The sequence below is a fragment of the Megascapheus bottae genome, chromosome 25 (assembly GCF_031878675.1).
Source record: "Megascapheus bottae isolate mThoBot1 chromosome 25, mThoBot2.hap1, whole genome shotgun sequence".
Lineage (NCBI taxonomy): Eukaryota > Metazoa > Chordata > Mammalia > Rodentia > Geomyidae > Megascapheus > Megascapheus bottae.
The window spans coordinates 20700402-20725265 of record NC_143533.1 but is presented as its reverse complement, the minus strand read 5'-3'; the positions used below and the strand labels follow the sequence as shown (position 1 = coordinate 20725265).

The window sequence follows — 24864 nt, the reverse complement described above, 5'->3', positions numbered from 1 at the left end:
AACGTAAGGACTGTACCATTCTTATGGTACCTTCAGAATGTGGAATTCTTGTTTCTTCTCTTTCCTTTCCTCTTGTGCCACACCTCATATTTTTTGCTGGATAACTGGAGATGGAATCTCATAGACTTTTTGCCCAGGTTGGCTTCAAACTTCCATCCTCCAGGTTTCAACTTCCTGAGTACTTAGGATTACAGATGTGAGCCACTAATGTCCAACTTCTCTTTCTTTTTGCGACAGGCTGGCCTCAAACTTGTGAGACTTCTGCCTCATCTCAGTCTCTCCAGTGCTGGGACTTATATACATATACCACCATGCTGGACAGTATGTTTTCTTAGCATGTATGTCTGTCATGATCTTATAGTGGGGTTGGTGGTTAATTTTCTTGCTAGGCTCATGGGGGAGCAATGGAAATTCTGAGTAATACTGCTAAGGAATTTGCTTCCCAAGTGGATTGCCAAGCATGATTGCCAAAAGAATGGCTCTTAGCCTGTTTTTCCTGCCCATAAATGAGTGGGGGATAATTCTACCACCTATTCAAGAATTTACTCACTAAAACTCAAGTTTGCCAAGTTATCTACTATGGGCCAGGCACTGTTTTAGGTTGGTATGATATAAGGAAGGCTGGGGCCAGGAGTGTGGCCTAGTGGTAGAGTGCTTGCCTAGTATGCAGGAAGCCCTGGGTTCGACTTGGCCACATACACAGAAAAAACCGAAAGTGGCGCTGGGGTTCAAGTGGCAGAGTGCTAGCCTCGAGAAAAGAAAAAAAAAAAAGTGTTCAAGAATAGAGCCAGGACCCTGAGTTTAAGGCCAGGACTGGAAGGCTGTAAACAGTTACAGCATTTCTTATCAGTAGCGTCTCACCCCTTCCACCCATCAACAGGACAGGACAAAGATCGTTACCTAAACAACGGGTAAACTGCGCACAAAGAAGTTTCTGAAAAGAAGCCGCTCTGCTGCCATTCAAGGCAAGAAAACTTTTCATTCACTCTAGTCGGTTCTCTGAACTGCCTTCAAGACAACTGGAGGTTCCTTGGATTTTTTAAATTATTATTATTATTATTATTATTATTATTATTATTATTATTATTATTATTTCTTGCCTAGACACCCTGCCTTACAGCAGTCATGGGACTTTATAAGAAATTGAAACTGAAAACAGGAAAGCCTCTCTAACCTGCTGCGCGCCGTCAGGCTAGGAGACTGGTGACGGCTGGGAAGGGCTGGGTCCTGATTGGCTGTGCGCAGGGATTATAAGTAGGGGCGCCCAGCCCTGCGGGCATTTGGGACTTGAGTTGGTGGCGGAGATGCCTCGCCTGGTGGCCGTCGCCTTGGTGGCTCTGCTCTTTCTGGCGGGCTTGGACGCGATCCAGCGTAAGTGCCTCTTCCTTCCCTCTTTCGCTAGTCCTCTTCCCTCTTTTCTTCCCTTTGTCCCATCTGGAACTCTCTTAACTGGGTGACACTCTCCTCACCCCCACCCCAAGTTCTCCGAGTCCCAGGCTTCAGGTCCCTAAGCGCAAAGAATCTGGAGGCCCCCTCTGGTCTATCCGCTTCGGAGCGGCTGGGGTGGATCTGGGGCTCTGTGCGTTCCTGGGGGTCGAGCGCAGCTGAGGGCGGCTAGGCCGGTCCCACCCGCGCTGGGTCCCAGGCTGTGAAAGTAGACGCGGATGCCTGGGGCGGCCCCACCCCGCGAAGCCAGCCCTAGGCCACTCCACTTTCGGATTGAGAGGGTCCTCCCCACCGTCCCCAGACCCACGCTGGGCCAGTCAGGGCGGGGTTGCTTGGCGGTGGTGGTGTTAGAAGGCCTCGCTTGTTCTCCTTACAAGCTGTTTTCAATCCCTATCAGAATCCTAAGAGTGTCTACCAGGGGTTCTGGGGACAGGACTTCATATCACTTCACTTGGAAAATTCGGCAAGCATCAGAAGGTTACCCGAAGCCCACAGATGGGGAAATGGAGGCTCCAAGATTTTAAGGAACACAAGTTTAGCCTAGTGGTAGAGTGCTTGCCTGGCATGCATGAAGACCTGGGTTTGATTCCTCACTATCACAGATGTAGAAAATGCCAGAAATGGTGCTGTGGATCAAATGGTAGCGCTCTAGCCTTGAGAAAGCCCAAGGACAGTGCTCAGGCCTTGAGTTCAAGCAAGGACTGGCAGTAATAATAATAATGACAGCTGGGCCTGAAATAGAACTTGACAATTAATAGTGTAAGCCTTTTTTCTTCTTCTTCTTTTTTTTTAAAACAGTACTCCTTTAATAAAAGGAGACATGTATCCTTACCTTCCCTTATGAGCAAGGTGGGCAGTACTGAACCTCGGAATTTCTTGGCAGAGGGCTGGCCCTTTGGCACCTTGCCTGGTTCTTTCCAAAGTATACACTCAATCTTCCGCTTTGAGCACTTTTTTTGGGGGGGAGGGAGGTGGTGGGACGAGAAAAGAAATAACTTCACATAGTACCTTAAGACCAATCACAAAGATAAACTCCTTGTTTCCATAATCTGTTTCGCTTAGCCTCATCGTATATGGCCATATGTCCACAGCTTTTGAGGTATTGTGATCCTCTGCTAGGAGAAATCTAGACATATCAATTCCTCAGAAGGCTAAGATCTGAGGCTTGTGGTTCAAAGCTAGCCCAGTCAGAAATGTCCCTGTGAGATTTTCATCTCCAGTTAACCACTCAAAAACCAGAAGTGGTGCTGGGTGTGGATGTGGTAGCCCAAGCCTGTAATCCTAGCTACTCTGGAGGCTGAGATCTGAGGATCAAGGTTCAAAGCAGTCTGGGCCCCAAAGGGCCTGAGACTCTTATCTCCAGTTAACCTTTAGAAAAGGAGAAGTGGGGCTTGGCTCAAGGATAGGGTGATAGCCTAGAGCTGAAGAGCTCAGGGACAGCGCCCAGGCCCAGTTCAAGCTCCGTGACCCACAAAACAAAAACAGAAGTGGCATTGGGTCTCAAGTGGTAGAGAGTGCTAGCCTTGAGCACAAAGAGGCTCAGGAACAGTGCACAGGCTCTAAATTCAAGCCCGTAACTGACCAAAGAAAAAAAAAGAGCTAGGCAGAAACAGGAACCAAACAGGAAGAGAATAACCTGAGGAGGAAAATGGAATGGGCTAAACCAGTATACTGTGTAAGTAGTTTCATATTATTACTACAGAAGGTATGTAAAATGAGAAAAAATAGTGTAGGATTTGTGTACTAATATTAAGAAATCTAATGGCTATAAAAAAGTATTTAAGGGACCGGGAGTTTGGTGTAGTGGTAGAGTGCTAGCCTAGCATGCACGAAGACCCGAGTTCACTTCCTGGTACCACATATACATAGAAAAAGCCGGAAATGGTGCTGTGGCTCAAGTGATAGAGTTCTAGCGTTGAGAAAGCCCAAGGATAGCGCTCAGGCCCTGAGATCAAGCCCCAGGACTAGCAAAAAAAAAAAATGTATTTAAGGCCTGGGAGTTTGGCCTAGTGGTAGAGTACTTGCATGCCTGAAGACCCAGTTTCAATTCCTCGGTACCACATACATAGAAAAGCCGGAATCGGTGCTGTGGCTGAAGTGGTACAGTGCTAGGAAAGCCCAAGGACAGAGCCTCCACTGAAAGATTCTTGACATTCCAGTACAGTCAAGTGCTGTAGCTCACACCTATGAATCCTAGTTCCTCAAGATGCTGAGATTTTTTTTTTGGGGGGGGGGAGTCATGGGACTTGAACTCTGGCCTGGGCATTGTCCCTGAGCTCCTCAGCTCAAGGTGATTAATTGGAAATAAGAGTCTTACAACACTTTAGCTGGGCTTGGTGGCCTGTAATCCTAGCTACTCAGGAAGCTGAGATCTGAGGATCTCTGTTGAAAGCCAGGCACTAGCTCCAGAGACTCTTATCTCCAATTAACCACAAGAAAACCGGAAGTGGCGCTGTGGCTCCAGAGGTAGGGCAGTAGCAAAAGTCTCACAGACTTTTTAGTGTCTGGGCTGAAATGAGGAGAAATAGAAGATCAAATTTAGTACTCAGTGCCTGATTTAGCATGAAACCAAGTTAACCCCAAGTGAACTATTCTGTCAACCTTAAAATTTTATTTTTTGATGTTTCACAGTTGTTCCAAAAGTTCAAGTCTATTCCCGTCACCCAGCCGAAAATGGGAAGACAAACTACCTGAACTGCTATGTATCTGGGTTTCATCCACCTCAGATCGAAATACAACTTTTGAAGAACGGGAAGAAGATAGACAACGTAGAACAGTCAGACCTTGCTTTTAGCAGGGACTGGTCTTTCTATCTTCTGGTCCACACTGAGTTCACTCCCAACGACAGGGATGAATATGCCTGCAAAGTTTCTCACTCCTCCCTGGAGAAGCCCCTCCTAGTCAAGTGGGGTAAGCTTTCAATTTTTTTCCTTAGCTGTTGAAAAGTTATATCTGACAGCCTGGCGCAGTGGCTCACACCTATAATCCTAGCTACTTAGGAAGCTGAGATCTGAGGATCGAGGGTCAAAGCCAGTTGAGGCACCAACTCCAATTAATCACTATAAAACCAAAAGTGGGGCTGTGGCTTTTGGGGTAGGGCGGTAGTCTTGAGCTGAAGAGCTCAAGGACAGTGCCCAGGCCCCGAGTTCAAGCCTCATGAACCACAGGAAAAAAAAAAAAAAGATAAAAGAAAAGTTGTACTGAGGTACAGTTACAGCTTTTAGAAAATCTGCACACTAGGGTTGTCAGGAAATAATCCTAAAGCACTGATTGGTGTAAGGTGCTAAGAGATTTTGGCACAGCATGTTCTCTGAGCCACAAAGGTCCTATAATGAGGCAGGGAGTGGCAGCCGCCCTCACAGGCATGCAAGTACACTCATCTCACATACTGACTTCCTCCAGCTTCCTGACACTCACAGACACTTAGCATCAAGAAGCACAGGTCTGGCACCCTACAGTCCTGGTCTCTCCTCCTCTTCTCTGTGTGGGTTTCGTTCAGAGGCTAGTAGGCAGGGGAGTGAGCCCTGCTGGGTAATGCTAAACCAGTGTTCAGATGTTCTACCAGTCTTACTGCTAATGATATTTGTACAGCTGTTAGTACATAGTGCTTTATAAATAAAACTTAAAATGGTTTTCTTTCTGTTTTTGTTTTCATAGATCGAGACAACTAACCAGCATTCTGGAGGTGAGTTTTTTGACTTTAAGAAATTATTTTATATATGAGGGAGGGAAGGAATGACAGCACGCAAAAAAATATATATTCTTTTTTTTTTTTCGTGCTAGTCCTGGGGCTTGAACTCATGGCCTGTGCACTGTTCTTAGACCCTTTTTGCTCAAGGCTAGTGCTCTGCCACTTGAGCCAAAGTGTTACCTCTGGCCTTTTCTGTGTATATGGTTCTGAGGAATCAAACCCAAGGCTTCATGCATGCTAGGTGAGCATGCTACCATTAGGCCACGCTCCCGGCCCAAAGAACAGTATTCTTTAACTTATGTAACTATAAGCTTTATGTCACATTACCTTTAAAGTAACAAAAAATTAAAAATTTTAAAGCTGGGCATGGTGGCTCATGCCTGTAATCCCAGCTACTCAGAAGTCTGAGATCTAAGGATCTTGGTTCAAAGCCAGCCCAAGCGCTAAAGAACATGAAATTCTAATCTCCAATTAACCATTAGAAAAAGTGTGAAGTGGGACTGTGGCTCAAGGGGAGAGCTCAGGGACAGCACCCAGGCTCAGAGTTCAAGCTCCACAACCCACAAAAAAAAATAAATAAAATTAAATATATATATATATAAAAATTTAAATTTTTTTAGGAAAAGAATAAGAGGGGTAAAAAGGAACAAAGAAAAACAAGTTTTTTAGATTGGAGGTATATTTCAAGTGGCAGAGCACCAGCCATAAGCAAAAATGGAGAGCAGGAAAATAGATGGACAAAAGGTGAACCAATGCAGCAATGGTACTCAGGAAGACACTACATTGAAAACAAACTGTACAACTTGTGGGGAAAAATGGGGAGAAAGCGAAGGAAGGGGTGACACGGTCTGACCAAGAAGAAATATATTGTTATCTGACGTATGTAACTGTAACCCCGCTGTACATCACCTTTATAATAACAATTTTTAATAAGGGGAGCAGGAATAGGGCCCTAAAATCAAGCCTCAGGACTGGTGTGTTAATCAGGGTAGCATGTCAGCCGATAAAAATTAATGCTATGGAAATTCTTTTTTTCTCCCATGTAGTGGCATGAAGAAGGTTAGCAACAGGCCTAGCTCTGCGAACATCATTAACCCTGCAAAGGCAGAGCAGAAGACTAATGTTCTGCATGTCATCTGTTATAGTGATATAAACTTAATAGAGCCATTCATAAAAATAGGATAATTATTCCTGTATACTTTTTAAACAAGTATCCAACAGAAATGAGACAAATTGGATGGTATGAGCTGTAATCCAAATAAAATAAATTTCATTTACTAACTTTTTCTGTTTTATTTTTTCTTTCCAGATTTGAAAAGATCACTTGTCTAATTGGAAATACTTACATTGATATTGATATACTTGTATATCTCATATATCAAGTAAAGAGGTTATAACCATGTAAACACTTTGGGCATTATTTGCATGTTTATCTCACTGTAGACCAGACTTTCAGAAATAAACAGAAGAGTAACACTTGGTGTCAGATATCTTTAAAAATAGATAAATAAATAAAACCTAAAAAAAGAAATTGACACTTTGGAAAGCCACAGAGGGTCAGCAGAAATAAAACATCCCTAATAGAGGGCTGGAAGTTTGGCTTAGTGGTAGAGTGCTTGCCTAACATGCACAAAGACCCAGGTTCGATTCCTCGGTACCACATACATAGAAAAAAGCCATAAGTGGTGCTGAGGCTCAAGTGGTAGAGCTCTAGCCTTGAGAAAGTCCAAGGACAGTGCTCAGGTCCTAAGCTCAAGCCCAGGACTGGCAAAACAAACAAACAAAAAAATCCCTAATAGCTGGGCTCGGTTGTTCACACCTGTAATCCTAGCTACTCTGGAGGCTGAGATCTGAGGATCAAGGTTCGAAGCCAGCCCAGGCACAGAAGGACCAGAGACTTATCTCCAATTAACCTCTAGAAAATGGGAAGTGGGACTTGGCTCGAGGGTAGGTCAGTAGCCTTGAGCTGAAGAGCTCAGGGACAGGGCCCAGGCCGAGTTGAAGCCCCATGACAAGGAAAATCTGTAATAAGTCATTTTGCAGAAGTTGGGCACTGGTTTTTATAGGGGCAGCCCCATCTGGATAAGGAGGCATCAGTTGATACTGTACTGTGCTTCCTGTTAAAATGTCTTAGCAGGGTGGGGTTAAAAAAATTGTCTTAAAATTCCCCAGAACATACACAATTCAAAACTTGCACGAGAAGCTGTAACTGTACCTCAGTACAACTTTTCAGGAGGCTGAGATCTGAGGATCACTGTTCAAAGTCAGCCCAGGCACTTAAATCCATGAGATTCTTATCTCCAATTAACCACCAGAAAACTGGAAGTGGCGCTATGACTCAAGGGATAGGATGGTAGCCTTGAGCTGAAGAGCTCAGGGACAAGGCCTAGGCCCAGAGGTCAAGTCCCAGGATTGAAGATCGATGAACAAAAACAAAGAAACGAACTAGACACTGTCCTTCCTTGACCACAGGAGCTAGGCACAGGGATTGGTAGGGGGCAATTGGTAGGGGAATTTTAGCTCGCTTGGGCTTTATCTGGCCCAAGATGTAGCTGAGAGCCTGCCAAGTAACAAGTGGCTAGATCCTTCCTCTTCAGGAAAGGTGGGACAAAACATTCTGAGATACTGCACCCTGTTGGATGTAAGGGTGGGAATGGTTTGTATATACAGCGACTTCAGATTTTCTATTGCGCAGCCTCTTCAAATGGCTCTTTCCCAGTGCTGATTGGGAAGGAAGAAGAGCAGGCTCATCACAAAATACAGAGGGGAGGGTAGAATCCCCCTCAGAGGCAGGTGACTCAGAATATGAAAGGGAACACTGCCATATATAACATTATGTCTATAGAGTCTATATTCCATCATAGATTTTCATGTCTATGTAGTTACATTTATATCTCCAAGATAGTGTCAATGACCTTGAGTACCCAGATATTGAGTCATCACTGGATGTAATACCCACTTATCAAGGAGACTATGCACCTTTTGTTCTTTTGGTCTTGACTAATCTCACTCAACATAATTCACTCTAGATTCATCCACTTCCCAGCAAGTGCCATTATTTTTATCTTGTCTGTCAGCTATGTAGAATTCCATTGTATATATGTACCACATTTTTTTATATCCATTCATCTGTAGTAGGGCATCTGGATTGTTTCCATCACTTGGCTATTGTGAATAGTGCAGCGCTGCACTTGGCTGTGCAGGTGTCCTAATAATATCTTGGATTTTTAGGTAGTCCCACTTGTTGAGTCTCTCTCCAATCTGTTTGTGACCCTGGGACTCTGTTCAAGAAGTTTTTGCCTGTGCCTATGAGTTCCAGTGTCTCTCCTACTCTATTGTGTAGCAGTTTTAGGGTTTCAGGCCTGGTATTAAGGTCTTTGGAAGTTGGGAAGTGCTAGGTGAGGTACCCACCTCTGGGCACCACTTATTTTTGTGGGGGAAGGAATTCCAGCTTCTAAGGGGCTTGCATCTAAATCCACAGCCTGTCACATTTCTGTCATCTTGTATTTACAAGGCTGCATGCCTATCATCTCAATTATGGAGGGAAGCAATTATGTACTAGATAGTAATTAGTCAGGAGAAAATCATAGAGATAGGAAAAAGAAGATCCCCAGTTTTGGATGGCCCCGAAGCACTCAAAGTGGTAAAGGCCAACCATCATTTCCCAAATCATACAAGATGTAGTTATGGTTTAGGGAATTAACTGCCACCTACATTCTGCCTGGAGGCCCCAAGCCTCAGGAAAGGCTGAAAGAGACAAATTTAAAGAGAACTTCCTTAACATTATGCTGAAAGACTTAGTAAATTGGTTCACTCTCTTACCTATTGCCCTGTTCAGGATAATAAATACTCCTAGACCTAAGATTCAACTCAGACCTTATGAAATGCTGGAGGGAAGGCCATTCGTTTTCTAATGACTGCTGATTTGGAGCTCAGTGGCTTGGTAAGGTATGTCTCACTCACCTGGGACAATTCCCAGTGAGCTATTAGACAAGCTAGGTGTTTTTGTTTTTGTTTGTGGCCAATCCTGGGGCTTGAATTCAGGGCCTGAGCTCTGTCCTTGGTCTTTGCTCAAGGCTAACACTCTACCACTTGAGCCACTCCTGGCTTTTCGATGTATGTAGTATTGAGACAAGCACTCTATCCCTAGACCAAATTCTAGTCCTGTCCCCTCCCCCCCCAGCCGCCCTGCCCCGATTCCCTGCCCCAAGTGAGCTATTACAGAGTTGAGGGCAAAGATCATTCCTGCACCAAAGGAAAGGGGAGAGCTTCAGATTAGACTAGGGCAACAGGTACTTATTTACATGTACAAAGAAGTTTCCTCAGGTCCCCTACAGTATAAATAGACAGGCCTCCATGGAGCCATCAAAGTACAAGGAATAGACAGTTGGATTCCTCTTTCCAGGGTTAAGCCAATATCAGAGGAAATTCCTTATGACCAGGTGGGACTGGAGGACATCACTGGATGTGATGGTAGGCTCAGATATCCTAAGGCATCTCTTATGGCTTGTAATTGTCTTTGATGTCCTTTTAATACTGAACTGGTGCACGAAGGAGCTACATGCTTCCCTCTGGGTAGGATTCTTCTTTCTACTAAAGAAAAGGGGGCCTATCCTCTGGTGATACTCACCATGATAAACCCTCTAAGCCCTTCTTTATACAGCCTCTATGTTCCCTGTGGCCCCAATGCTATCATGGATATAAGTAATTGCGACAGCTTCCGATCTGGCATACTGCTGAGTCAGTGAGAAGGACTGAACAGGAACAAAAGTCCTAGCTTCTTTGTCAGTATGGCCAATTGTGAATATCATTTGTTTCATCCAAGTTTTACAGCAGTCTCCATTGTCCAATGAAACAATAGGAAGTTTATTTCTTATGGCCTCTGTGGCAGAGTCAGAGCAGAATTCTTCCTTTCTTTGTTGTTCAATGATAACTCCAGGCTCTCTCTGTTTGTTTTTGTTTTGTCAGTGGTGGGACTTGAACTCTGGGCCTGGGCATTGTCCCTGAGCTCATCAGCTCAAGGCAACTGCCTACCCCTTGAGCCACAGTGCCACATCCGGTTTTCTAGTAGTTAATTGGAGATAAGAGTCTCACGGACTTTAGTACTTTAGTGCCCAGGCTGGCTTTGACCATGATCCTCAGCTCTCAGCCTCCTGAGTAGTTGGGATTACAGGTGTGAACCATGGCACTGGGATCAGGCTTTCTTTTGTGACTGATCTTGTTGCAAAAGATGTTAAGTTCCCCATTTGTTTTTGAAATTCTACCTACCAAAAATCAGACAGCCCAGGGGTAACTTTAAGATCATTCAGACTTACTTCACCTTTGAGGAAAGGAACAATACTAGAATTCTACCTGTGAGAAACAATCTCTCATATGTAGAATAAATTGTGCAAGTGAGGAAAAGGTTTCCTAACCATGGGAGGGCCCAATTTTGTACCAAAGATATGAAAACTTGTCAGATCTCAAATTCTTTTTCCTTTTCTTTTTTTTTTTTTTTTTTGCCAGTCCCGGGGCTTGAACTCAGGGTCTGGACACTGTCTTTGGACACCTTTTACTCAAGGTTAGAGCTCTACCAATTGATCCACAACACCACTTCTGGCTTTTTCTATAGTAGGGTCTAACCCAGATCTTCGCGCATGCTAGGCAAGTACTCTACCACTAGGCAACAATCCTGGCCCAAGATCTCAAATTCTTTCTTGTCAATCTCCAACAAAAGGACTCCCAATAGCATTACTGTTGAACTCTGGGCCTCGGCACTGTCCTTGAGCTCTTCAGCTCAAGACTACTGCCCTACCATTGAGCAACAGCCCCATTTCCCATTTTCTAGAGATTAATTGGAGATGAGTCTCATGTTCTTTCATGCCCAGCCTGGCTTTGAACCTCAGTCCTCAGATCTCAGCCCCCTGAGTAGCTAAGATTACAGGCGTGAGCCACAGAGTCCCCTTAAAAGCCATCTAAATGATGGTAAGGACACTATATCTTCAGAAAAGCTGCAAATGTCCATTAGTATCAATTGGCACAAGCCTAAGAGGAACCTCCCCTGCAGATAAGGGAACTCTAGCTATGGATATCCATTATCCTTGGGTTCTACATCTGAGCTACTCTTCTGTGGTATCAGCCTGTGTCACCTTCCTATCAATTGGGAGGGAAAGTACTCCTAGTCACACCTCCTCCCTGATGTGGATTATACTAATGGGATATCTGCATGTCCAGATTTACAATAGCAAAAGACAATACAGTAGCACCAATGCTACTGTCCCTAATTACTAGAATCTTGAGACTGGCTGGAACAGCCATGGGAAGCATTTTCATATACAGGTTAGCACAACTTGCCAAGGCACTCAAAGAACTACCTGACAGAGATAAAGTACAGTGACCCAACAAGTAGACTCATTGGCAGTCATTGTTTTACAAGATGGAAGAGCCCTATTAATCTCTGGTACTGGAAGTACATGTGTCTACCTAAAGAGGAATTTAGCTTTTATGGTACTACCTTAAGAACAGCCAGTCACAGGTTGTATAAATCAAGACTCTGATCTAATAGATGAGGTTAAGGTCTGAATAGTGGGACTCCTTTATGATCCAACTCCTCAAATGGTTGTGGCTACTAATTACTCCTTCGTTCCTCTTCGTCATCTTCCACAGCTTGGACCGTTTCTGCTGCAACTATGCACTGATTTTATCAAGCACCAAGTCATAGTTACACAGAGACAATTCTTCCTCCTGTAAGGATTTCAATCTATGCTCAAAGCAAGACACTTACCTCCTATGAAACACCAAAAACGAGAGAGAGAGAGAGAGAGAGAGAGAGAGACAGAGAAAGAAGGAGGGAGAAGTGGGTTGATAAGCTATTCCAGTCAGGGATTCTCTTTCTTTTATGTAAATGATGATCAAACCAACTGTCAAACTGTCACGGAATCTGCCAGACCTCACTCTAGCATTGCTCCTTCTCTCCAGCTTGTGAGCTTTGCCTCCACCTCTCTTGCACTCTGAGCCCATTCCTAGAAAACAAGCTAGTCTAGGGCTTCAGGTCCGCTGCAGCCTAGGCCTGCTGATCTGATCCAAGTAGCCTGCTTCTGCCCCCTAGTGGTCAGATGATCAAGCATCATGGAGGTGAGTTACTCTTTGCCAACATTTTTATACTAAATAGTACAAATGCAATTGTTTCTACTAATTTTAATCCACAAAAGTAACTATTTTTGTGCTGGTATCAAGGCTTCAGCTCAGGCCTTCTCTCACTTAGCCTTCTTGCCTCTGATTACCCCTTGATCCACAGTTCTAGTCCCAGTTTTCAATTCTTATGAAATTTACTTTCATTATTATACATTAATTATTAAGATCATATTCTAATTTTCATATCATGGGCCCCTTTATGTTTGTTCCTATCCTTTGTTCCTAGTTTTTGAAGCAATTAGGGCTCTAACATTTACAGAGGAAAAAAGACACTTGCTTTTTCTAACTATGCTATTATCTCTCTCCCTCTTCAGCTCAAGGCTATCGTCCTACCCCTGGGCCACTTGCTTTTTCTAACTATGCTATTATCTCTCTCCCTCTTCAGCTCAAGGCTATCGTCCTACCCCTGGGCCTGGGGCATTGTTGCCCTTCAGCTCAAGGATACTGCCGCCCTACCCTTGAGGCAAGCCTAGGGCTGGCTTTCAACCTTGATTCTCAGATCTCAGCCTCCCCAGTAGCTAGGATTACAGGCATGAGCCACTGGGCCGGGCTTCTCTCTTTTCTTTTTTTTCCCTCCCTCCCTCCCTCCCTCCCTTCCTTCTTTCCTTCCTGTCCTCCTGAACTGGGTCTTGAACTAAAGGCCAGGACTGTTCCTTAGCACTGGTGGTTCATGCCTATACTTCTAGCTACTCAGGAAACTGAGTACACAATGGAAGCCAGACCAGGCAAGAAAGTCTGTGAGACTCATCCCCATTTAATCAACAAGAAGCCAGAAGTGGAGCTGTGGCTCAGAGACAGAGTACTAGCCTTGAGCAAAAGAGCTCAGGGAGAGCATCTAGGCCCTGAGTTCAAGCCCTACGACTGGCAAAAAAAATGCTGGAAGTAGAGCTGGCACAACACACACACACACACACACACACACACACACACACACACACACACACACACACACACACATTCTCTCTCCCACACAAATTGGTTTCTGGATTTTTTTGGTAGGTCATTAACCAACAGCACCACTTCTGGTTTCCTGGTGGTTATTGGAGATAAATGTCTCGTGGACTCTCATGCCCAGGCTGGCTATGAACTGCGATCCTCGGAGGTCAGCTAGGATTACAGGTGGAATTAATAAAAGAGAGATGATAGTGTTTGTGCTCAACAATTCTTTTAGGAATGAACCCCCACCATGTTGGGAAAACTAATTTAAGCTATTCTTCTCCAAAGGTATCCTCTAGGTCTTCCTCCCACATCAATGGAAACTATGTCGATGGGAATGATTCAGGCCTCCACATACCATGCAAGGTGATGATACAAGACATCACTATGGAGCTACACTGCTCACTGTGTAAAGAATGGTACCGTAATCCACTGATGCTAACCTGTGGTCACAACTTCTGTCAAGCCTGTATCCAAGAATTTTGGAGTTTACAGAATAGAGAAACATTCTGCCCTGAGTGTAAAATGATATGTCAGTACAACAACTGTACTTTAAATCTTGTGTTAGAGAAGCTGGTAGAGAAGATCAAGAAATTACACTTGCTAAAGGGCCAACCACGGTGTCCCGAGCATGGAGAGACTCTGAAACTGTTCAGTAAGCAAGAAAGAAAACTGATGTGTTTTCAATGCAAGGATGTACGGTTATCTATGGGACAATCTAAGGAGTTCCTGCAAATCACTGATGCTGTCCATATCCTTTCGGTGTGTAAGCCCTAGGCTTTGGGGAATCCCTTAGGAAAAATCTTTAGTAGGGCTTCTTCTCTCCTTCAATCCCTTTCCTTTGTTCAACGAGTGACCAGAAAGCTCAGAGTGCTCAGAATATCTTGTAAAATCCTTTCTCTAGTGGTCTTGCTTATAGAAAATGAACAGTGGAGCCACCTGTAATCCTAGTTACTCAGGAGGTTGAGATTTGAGGATCTCAGTTCAGAGTCAGCCCAGGCAGTAAAGAACATGAAACTCTTATCTCCAATTAACCACGAGAAAGCCAGAAGTGGTGCTGCTGCTTCAGAGGTAGGGCAGTAGACTTGAGCTGAAGTCTGAAATGCTCAGGGACAGCACCCAGGCCCAGAGTTCAAGCCCCACAATCACCACCCCCCACAATAAAAAAAGCAAAGGAACAATGGAGGCGTTCTGGCTCAATGTCCTCACTCAAACAAGGTACAGAATATGGACATAAAAGAAACTGCTTTTGTTCATAAAATTTTTTTTCTTTCTTTTTTTTTTTTTGCCAGTCCTGGGCTTGAGCTCAGGGCCTGAGCACTGTCCTTGGACTTTCTCAAGGCTAGAGCTCTACCACTTGAGCCTCAGCACCACTTCCGGCTTTTTTGTATATATGTGGTACCAAGGAATCGAACCCTGGTCTTTATGCATGCTAGGCAAGCACTTTAACCACTAGGCCAAACTCCCAGCCTTCATAAAATGTTTAAATTCTGGTCAGGTTTAAAACAAATGTTATAACAGAATCAATATGAGATAGTCTAGAGTTGGGTGCCGGTGGCTCCTACTTGTAATCCTCGCTACTTAGGAGGCTGAGATCTCAGGATGGCAGTTCAAAGTCAGCCCAGGCATGAATCTCCATGAGACTCTTATCTCCAATTAACCACCAGAAGACTGGAATTGGTGCCGTGGCTTAAGTGGTAGAGTGCTGCTAGCCTTGAGTTAAAAAGTACGGGGACAATGCCCAGGCTAGAGTTCAAGCCCCAAGACTGACCAAAAAGAGAGAGAGAGAAAGAGAGGGAGAGAAAGAGAGAGACAGAAAGAGAGGGAGAGAAAGAGAGAGAGAGAGAGAGAGAGAGAGAGAGAGAGAGAGAGAGAGAGAGAGAGAGTCTACTATAGAGAGTTAAATTTCTGTCTCATTTTTCTCTTTCTCTTTCCCTGCCCACCCAATTCCCAATTAAATCAACAGCTTTCACTGAGGCGCCTTATGCTATTTTCAATAATAGTACCATTTTGAAATTATTTATCTTTCTTTTCCCCTTTCCCTTCTCATCTCATCAAAATGTTCCCCACAAGTCTGTTTTTCTTTTTTTGGGGGGAAGGGGGCACTTATACTAGGGCTTCAACTCAAGGTCTGAAGCTCTTAGTCAGTTTTTTTGTTCATGGCTCATATACTACCACTTGGGTTATCCTTCCAATCTAACTTTTTTTTTTTTTTGGTCGTTCATGGGGCTTGAACTCTAGGCTCGGGCGCTGTCCCTGAGCTCTTCAGCTCAAGGCTACTGTCCTACCTTTGAGTCAAGCCTCATTCCCCATTTTCCAGTGGTTAATTGGAGATAAGAGTCTCATGGACTTTGGTTCCTGGGCACTGCTCAGGTCTGCAATCCTCAAATCTCAGCCTCCTGAGTAGCTAGGATTACAGGTGTGAGCCACCATGCCCAGCTCTAACTTTTTTTATTTACTGGTTAATTGGAAATAGTCTGCCAGACCTTTTACTTGGCTTCAAACTCTGATCCTCAGATCTGTTTCCTGAGTAGCTATATTTATAGGTGTGAGCTCTAATTGTCCATCTTCATAACTTTTGAAACAGACAGGAACTATGACACATGAAAAGGGAAAAGATTTTTAGTAAAAGATGAAAGATTTATATGTTCTGAAGAAAAACCAGGGTATGGGGCAAAGATTTTTGGTAGAAGAGGTTACTTTTAATTTCTGGCACAATGGGGTGTTTGGTGATGCCCCTGGTGGCCTCTCACCTTCCAAGTTTGTGTGGGTTAATTCTATTTGATATTCTCAGGAGGAGCTTACCATCTATCAGGGTCAACTGGAGGAAACCCTGGAAGAACTTCAGTCTTTAAGAAACATGCAGAAGGATGCTATTGCTGATTCCAAGGTGAGACACAGTCTAGAGGGACTATGAGATAGACGTGGAATACACCCTCATATTAACTTCAGCTACATGGGTACAAAGGTGCCTCTCTCTCTCTCTCTCTCTCTCTCTCTCTCTCTCTCTCTCTCTCTCTCTCTCTCTCTCTCTCTCTTCCTCTCTGATATATGTAATATATTGTACACATACATACATACATATATATATGCACACTTTTATATGTATATATGTGTGTATATACACATATATATGTGTATATAGAGAGAAACATAGAGGCATATATATGGAGGATATACACACACACTAATGGCACCTGAGCTGTAGAACATTTTAAGGTGGAAAAACATTCTGTAGAATAAGTTTGCAACAGTTGATAAACAGAATAGATTGGTTTTCCTCTCTTACTGTGCTGATCCTTTTCTTTCTTTCTTTTTTCCCGGATATTAGGCTTTAACCATTATTGAGGTTATTCATAGCTCACACTACCACTTGAATTACACTTTCCAGCACAGTTTTTTTTTTTTTAGGGGTTGGGGGTCAGTCATGGGGCTTGAACTCAGCTCATGGGTACAGGCTGTCCCTCGGTTCTTTTTGCTCATGGCTAGTAGTCTACCACTTTGAGCCACAGTGTCACTTACAGCTTTTGAGTGGATTATTGGAGCTAAGAGTCTCAAGAATTTTCTTGTCTGGGGTGGCTTTGAACCATGATCCTCAGGTTTCAGACTCCTGAGTAGTTAGGAATACAGGCATGAACCAACAGGCTTCCAGTATAACTTTTGGCTGGTTAATTGGAGATGGAGTCTTACTGTCTTTTCTGCCCAGGCTGGCCTCACTCAAATTTCCATCTTCCAGGTCTTACCTTCCTAAGTACATGGGATTACAGGTGTGAGACTCTGGCTTATGCTGATATCTATATATCTATCTATATACATATACACATATATGTATACACATATATATATTGCTGATATATATATATATATATATATATTTTTTTTTTTTTGGTCAGTCCTGGGCTTGAGCTCATGACCTGAGCGTTATCCTTGGGCTTTCTCAAAGCTAGAGATCTACCACTTGAGCCACAGCACTACTTCTGGCTTTTTCTATGTATATGGTACTGAAGAATTGAACCTAGATCTTCATGCATGCTAGGCAAGCACTCTACCACAAGGCCAAACTCCTGACCCCTATGCTGATATTTTTGATAGCCTAGTCACTAGGTAATTATTGTATATTTTTGTAACAGACATAATAGGTATAGATAGTGATAATGGATGTAATAATCTATAGAATAGGAGTTGGGAATGTGACCTACTGGTAGGGTGCTTACCCAGCATGCACAATATTCTGGACTTGATTCCTTGGTACCTCAGACACAGAAAGAGCTGAAAGTGGTGCCGTGGCTCAAGTGGTACAGCGCTTGCCTTGAAAAAGCTAAAGATAGTGCCCCAGGCCCTGAGTTCAAGCTCCAGTACTTACACAAAAGAAATAATAATAATCTACAGAATAATTCTGGCATATCAGGAATGTATCAAAAAAAATCTCACTAAGTATTTTTCTTTCATTTGAGTTGATAACCAAACAACTGTTGACCAATGTCTCTCAGAATGCATATTTGACTTAAACCTTAATAGTTGACCCCAAACTATATAAACTTATTTGTTTATATCAGCCCCTAGTGTAAATTCTGTTTCTTCATTAATTATTCTATGCAAGAAAGACTTCTATGGCATTTGGTATCTGAAAAAGAAAACATGTAGGCTGAAAAAAAGGTAGACAGAAGAAATAATATTGGAGAATGTTCCTGTTTTCAGAGTTCTAAGATTAGCTATTAGTGTCAGCATACATTCATTCATTCAACAAATATAGGCCTGATACTAGATTCTGAGGGTAGGAGACATATTAATTTAAATATCTTACCAATCAATAAAATAACAATAGTAAACAATCCTTTAATTAAAATATAAGGCATGATGAGAGCTTATAAATGAAGAACAAATATAGACTGACAGAATTCTTTAAAGTCACTTAATAAAAATTGAGAACTGGGGGCCGGGAATTTGTCCTAGTGATAGAGTGCTTAGCATGCACCAAGACCCAGGTTCGATTCCTCAGTACCACATATATAGAACAAAGCAGGCAAAGATGCTGTGGCTCAAGTGGTAGGACTCTAGCCTTGAGAAAACCCAAGGACAGTGCTCAGGCCTGGAGTTCAAGCTCCAGGACTGGCAAAAAAGGAAAAATGAGAACTGAGGGATAAATGACCAAGTGATGTGGGTAAAAGGAATTTGAAAGAATTGACCTTGGAAAGAATGTTCTAGGAAGGGAAAAGAGCACATTAAAAAAATCCTAAAAAGGAAGTTAGCATACCAAGACATGTGAAAGGGTATCAATATCTGTGAATTAATGCACCTTCTATCTGGCAAATATCATGTAACCCTTTTACTAATTACAATAAAAAACAAAAAAGGAATAAAAAAAAGGAAGTTAGCAGCTGTGTTAATCAGGAAAAAGGTCAATAAAGCTAGAGCATGTTGAGAGGAAGTGGAGCCATTAAATAAGAAGGGTAGGTAGGGCGTGTGTGCACAGTTAAAGTGGCAAAGGCCTTCCCTAGCAAGATCAATGCATTGGGTTCAACCCAACTACTACAAGAAAATGAATGAGAAGACTGAGAGATACTGATGAAGAAAGAAAAAAAGGGAGCCAGGTAACAGGACAGCTATAGGAGAAAGGGAGCTAAGACTATCTTAAGCAATGGGGCCAGGAGTTTGACCTAGTGGTAGAGTGCCTGCCTAGCATGTACGAAAACCCATAGAAAAAGTTGGAAGTGGTATTATGGCTCAAGTGGTAGAGCGCTAAGCTTGTGAAAACCCAAGGACAGTGCTTAGGCCTTGAGTCCAAGCTCAGGACTGGCAGAGAGAGTGGGGAGAGGGAGAGACAGGGAGAGAAAGAGAGGAAAGCAATTAATAAAGTGTAAATTGAAATTGGATGTAGGGCATGATACCAGGTTTGTGAATAGAAATGGAGGAGTCAATGAATACATTTCAATTAGATCCAATAATTACTATGATAGGGGTACTTGAGTAAGTCTACAGCCTAAAAAGTTATTTTGTAGGCAGTACAATTGCTGGGGATGAGAAAAATCCATGTGCGAGGATGAGTGGCTGAAGGAAAGGGAAAAATGAGGAACTGAGAAGCCAGATGTCAAATAGGCCACCTATGAGAAGATTGGGTCACCCGAGAAAAAAACCCTAGTCTAATAGTACCATTGGCATAGATTGGTTTGCCAATCTAGAAAGGCATAAAATATTTGATTAACTCTACAATGTTATCTAGTAGGGCACTGGTTACCATGCCAGTACTGCAACAAGAACGAAGATAGTTTTTAGTCTATTTCATTCTGAACCACTAAACTAGCTGGAGAAAATAAAATTTAAGTCTCCCAAAGGAGAGAAAGTAGCCATTTGTATTTCTCAAGGTGTTTTAGTGCTGGTGGTATGGGGCCCCATTCCAAAATGCTCGTCTCAATAACCATGGTGATGATCATGGAGGTTTCCAGGAAAACAAGGGACATCTGCAACAACACATTTCCCTGGAGTTTCTCAAGCTCCACCAGTTCCTGCATAGCAAAGAAAAGGATATTCTAAATGACCTCCGGGAAGAGTGGAATGTCTTGAGTGAGGAGATGGAGCAGAATCTGAAGCAGCTTCAGGACCAATGTCTTCTTGCCAAAGACATGTTGGTGAGCATTAAGACAAGAATGGAACAGCAAGACCCCTTCGACTTCCTCAAAGTGAGTCTCTATATCAACATGGTTATGGGTTTACTTTGATTTGGGGGAAGGGGACAGGGGTTGAGAAAGATATATTAGTGGCTTTTCACCAACTGGAGAATACAAGCAAAGCAAAACAAAAACCGGAACTGTTTTAGTGTTTTTGATTATCTGGAAAGAAAAGGAGATTACTCTTGCTTTATGCTGAGTAAAAACTTTTAACCTCCTAGAAACAAAATAATAAAATCTCACTAGTAATACAACATATTAATATTTTCATATTTTTACAAAGTATACATGAAAGCTTTATTTTTTAAAAAAAGGCTGGATGTAGTGGCTCACTCCTGTAATCCTAGCTACTCAGGAGGTTGAGATCTGAGGATCAAGGTTCAAAGCCAGCCCGGCCACAAAAGGACCTGAGACTCTTATCTCCAATTAACCTCTAGAAAACAGGAAGTGGGGCTTGGCTCAAGGGTAGGGTGGTAGCCTTGAGCTGAAGAACTCAGGGACAACACCCAAGCCCAGGGGTAGGAAGATAGCCTTGAGCTGAAGAGCTCAGGGACAGTGTCCAGGCCGAGTTCAAGGCCCATGACCCACAAAAAATAAAAAAAAAAAGAGACTAGAAGCATGGTCTAGTGGTAGAGTACTTGCCTAGCATGAAGAAGACCTTGGTTCAATTCCTCAATACACAGAAAAAGCTAGAAATGGTGCCGTGGCTCAAGTAGTAGAATGCTAGCTTTCAGAAAGCCCAAGGACTGTGCCTAGGTCCTGAGGTTAATCCCCAGGACTAAAAAAAAAAAAAAAAAGTTACAGGGGCCAGAAGTTTGGCCTACTGGTAGAGTGCTTGCCTAAAAATAAGTTACAGTCTGTGTTGAATTTTCTGGCTCATGGTAATCATAAACTGACCTGTCTGAAAGCTATCTGCCAAGCTTTGCTATCTGAAGCTCTACCTAAAGTGATACTGGTTATCACCTCAGTCTAATTAACTAAATTAAGAAAAAGTGCCCTTGGGTCTAGAATATGTACCGTGTTGTTGTTTTCTAGGAGTACTTGGGAGCATAAAACAATAGCTTGCCCTAAATTATTGTCTTAATGGCATTTCTTGATTCCAATAAAAGGAAATCCTAAAAAGAAAACCACAGCAAGGTAAGGCCAATTTATCCTTGGGTTAGATCAGAAATGGTATATGGAGGTTTGCAAAAGGTTATTGGGCCTAGTACTGAGACGATCTTAAGTACAATGATCACATTCTATGGCAGTAAATCCCTGTAGAAGTTTCTAGAGTTCATAAACAGGCACCTGACTTCTGTATTTCTCCTTTCCTTTTTTAGGATATAAAAAATCTTTTAGATAGGTAAGTGCTTTCTCGTTGACATTTTTAATACCCTTCCTTCAGTCTGGAGGGTACCTAAGAACAAATTATTTATGTCCCCTGCAGCTTGGAGCAAGGAACAATAGTACTGGCACCCAGACAGATTATCTCAAGAAGGATGAACCCAGGCCAGTTCAAAGGTCCCATCCAGTACATGGCATGGAGAGAAATGGAATCCATTATCTCTCCAGGTACCAATGTGTAAGGACTATTGACTCCTAATCTATGCTTCATCTGTTGGACTGCTTCTGTGACCCTGTTCTTTTCTTTTCTTTTGGTCTAAGAACAAGCATCTGACACTTTCACCACTGGCTAGAGCTCTACCAGCTGAGCCATGGATCCAACCCCTCTCTTCTCCAATTAATTTTTAACATTGTGCATACACACACACACACACACACACACACACACACACACACACTAGCCCTCAGCCAAAAAAGCTCAGGGACAGTGCCCAGGCCCTGAGTCCAAGCCCCAAGACTGGCAAAATAATAATAATTATTATTTAACTATATTAAAATGTAAAATTATTACAAAGTACAAGACCAATTTTGTAGCTGCTAAACTCAACAGAATTTACTGTCAGAGTTTGTAGACCAAATTGCCTGACTAGCAGTGACATAAGTCAGTCTCTTCATAAATTGTGTGTTAAACCTTCTCATCAATGACCTCTAAGTTCAGCCTCACCCAGCTCTAACAGGCAAGCTTGTACTTTCTCCCCAATATAAATAACTATTTAACCTACTCTTTTTTCCATTTACTCAAACATATGAAATATATTTTATATATGTTGTACTTTGACTAATATATTATCTTTAGAAAGAAGCCAGTGGTAGCTCATGCCTATAATCCTAACTATTCAGGCTGAAGTCTGAGAATCTTGGTTTAACGGTACCCCAGAGAAGAAAGTCTGTGAGAATTATCTCCAAATTAACCACCAGAAAACTGGGAAGTGATGGGGCCAGGAGTTTGGCCCAGTGGTAGAGTGCTTGCCAAGCATGCACAAAGACCCTGGTTTGATACCTCAGTACCACATACATAAAAAAAAAGCTGGAACTAGTGCTGAGGCTCAAGTGGTAGAGCTCTAGCCTTGAGAAAGTCCAAGGACAGTGCTCAGGCCCTGAGCTCAAGGCCAGGACTGGCAAAAAAAAAAAAAAAAGAAAAAGAAAAAAAAACCTGGAAGTGATGCTGTGGCTCAAATGGTAGGACACTAGCCTTGAGAAAGCCCAAGGACAGTGCCCAGGCCCTGAGTTCAAGGCCCAGGACTGGCAAAAAAAAGAAACAAAGAAAGAAAGAAATGAAACCGGAGGTGATGCTATGGCTCAAAGTGGCATTGGTAGAGCACTAACCTTGAGCAAAAGAACTCAATAACCATGTCCAGGCCCCAAATTCACATCCCAAGACTGATAAAAAAAAAAACAACAGAAAGAAAGAAAAAAGTCTAGAAACAATAACATGGATACCCAAATAACATAAAGTACATAAGAAATTGCTTGGGTATCTAAGGGTTTTTGAATATACAAAGTTAAACTAATGAGAAATACCATTGCATGGGGGCCAGTCCTCGGCCTTGAACTCAGGGCCCTGTCCTTGAGCTGTTTTGTTCAAGGATAGTGCCTCTACCACTTGAACCACAGCTCTACTTCTGGCTTTGTAGTGGCAAATTGGAACTAAGAGTCTTACAGAGGGCTGGGAATGTGATTTAGTGGTAGATACTCACTTAGCATGCATGAATCCCCTGGGTTCAATTCCTCAGTACTACCTAACAAAAAGAAAAAGCCAGAAGTGGTACTGTGGCTCAAGTGATAGAGTGTTAACATTGAGCAAAAGACACTCAGAGACAGTACCCGGGTCCTGAGTTCAAGCCCCAAGACTACTGAAATGAAGAAAGAGAGAGAGGACGGGGTGGGGGGGGAAGGGGGGAAAGACAGGGGAGGAAGAGAAAGAAGAAAGAGAGAAAAAAAGAGAGAAAAAAAGAGCCTCGTAGAGTCTCCTGCCCAAGTAGTTATGGCTGAGCCACTAGTGCCCAGCTTGCAAATACAGTTATTTTCTATGAGAATTTACACTTACCTTCTTTTCACTATTTGCAGCTATCTCTCTCGCTCTCTCTTTTTTCTTATTAGGTCTGTCTCCATTAACTCTAGACCCTATAACAGCTCACCCAAACCTGGTGCTATCCCAAAACTACACCAGTGTATGGCACGGTGATGTTAAGCAGGCAATGAATGATGATCCACAGAGGTTTGACTCAAGTGTGGCTGTGCTGGGTTCCAAAGGTTTCACCTCTGGAAAGTGGTACTGGGAAGTAAAAGTAGCAAAGAAGACCAAATGGACAGTAGGTGTCGCCAGAGAATCCATCGTTCGAAAGGGCAGTTGTCCTCTAACTCCTGAGCAAGGATTCTGGCTCTTGCGATTAAGGAACCAAACTGATCTAAAGGCACTGGATTTACCTGCTTGCACTCTGAAGCTGACTAACAAGCTCAACAAGGTGGGCATATATCTGGATTATGAGGTAGGACAGGTGTCCTTCTACAATGCTGAGACCATGGCCCACATTTATACCTTCACTAGCATTTTCACGGAGAAAGTGTATCCTTACTTCTGCCCCTGCCTTAATGATGGTGGAAAGAATAAAGAGCCACTGTACATCATACATCCACAGTAATTATACTACTGTATAAATTCAGAAACTATTAAATAAGTATTGAAATATCTTACCAATCTCTCAGTTAATTCTATCTCCAATTTACAAGGAATGGTGAAATGTCATGTTGAAAAACATCACAAACTTAAACAGGAGGATCCTGAATTGGAAACCAGCCTGGGCTACATGGCAAAAAGGAAAACAATACAGTGGCTCAAGTCTATAATCCAGCTACTTAAGAGATAAAATTTTGGGGAACAGAAGCTCATGCCTTGCCATAAAAGCTCCTGACATTCCATCTCCTGATAGTATTACAGGGCTTATCAACACACCTTGCTGTAATTTTTTTTTTCCTATTAAAAACATATGCTGCTAGGCTGTGGCTCATGCCTGTAATCCTAGCTACTCAGGAGACTGAGATCTGAGGATCAAGGTTCAAAGCCAGCCTGGGCACAAAAGGGCCAGAGACTGTTATCTCCAGTTAACCTCTAGAAAACGGGAAGTGGGGCTTGGCTAAAGGCTAGAGTGATAGCCTTGAGCTGAAGAGCTCAGGGACAGTGCCCTGGCCAAGTTCAAGCCCCATGACCCACCAAAAACAAACAAAACAAAATAATAACCATATGCAGGACTGGTGTCCAGTGGCTCCTGCTTGTCATCCTAGCTTCTCAGGAGGCTGAGGTCTGAAGCTAGCCTACTCAGGAAAATTCTCAAGACTCTTTATCTCCAACAAATTACTCAAAAACTGGAAGTGGTGCTATTGTTCAAAGTGTCAGAGTGCTAGCCTTGAATAAAAGAGCTCAGGGATAGCACCTAAGCCCTGAGTCCAAACCCCACTACTGACAATAAATTTTTTTAAAAAAAATATTCAGGATCCGGGGACCAGGAGTTTGGCCTAGTGGTAGAGTGCTTGCCTAGCATGCACGAAGACCCGGGTTCGATTCCTTGG

At 42.9% G+C, this 24864-nt stretch overlaps 2 protein-coding genes across 3 annotated transcripts; both read left to right on the top strand.

The window, feature by feature from the left end:
- Positions 1-1265: 1265 nt before the first annotated feature.
- B2m (beta-2-microglobulin) lies at positions 1266-6613 on the top strand. 2 transcript variants are annotated; one of them, XM_090318443.1, is made up of 4 exons: positions 1266-1371; positions 4078-4356; positions 5104-5131; positions 6447-6613. In XM_090318443.1, exons 1-3 carry the CDS (start codon positions 1305-1307, stop codon positions 5115-5117), a joined length of 360 nt encoding a protein of 119 aa, XP_090174569.1. In that variant the 5' UTR covers positions 1266-1304; the 3' UTR covers positions 5118-5131; positions 6447-6613. The 2 variants fall into 2 exon arrangements, with proteins under 2 accessions (XP_090174569.1, XP_090174568.1); XM_090318442.1 differs by having other exon boundaries at positions 6184-6543.
- Positions 6614-12045: 5432 nt separating this feature from the next.
- Positions 12046-23955, top strand: Trim69 (tripartite motif containing 69). Its single transcript, XM_090318441.1, has 7 exons — positions 12046-12250; positions 13535-14008; positions 16041-16136; positions 19690-19923; positions 21234-21256; positions 21341-21465; positions 23398-23955. Exons 1-7 carry the CDS (start codon positions 12245-12247, stop codon positions 23937-23939), a joined length of 1500 nt encoding a protein of 499 aa, XP_090174567.1. The 5' UTR covers positions 12046-12244; the 3' UTR covers positions 23940-23955.
- Positions 23956-24864: the final 909 nt, after the last annotated feature.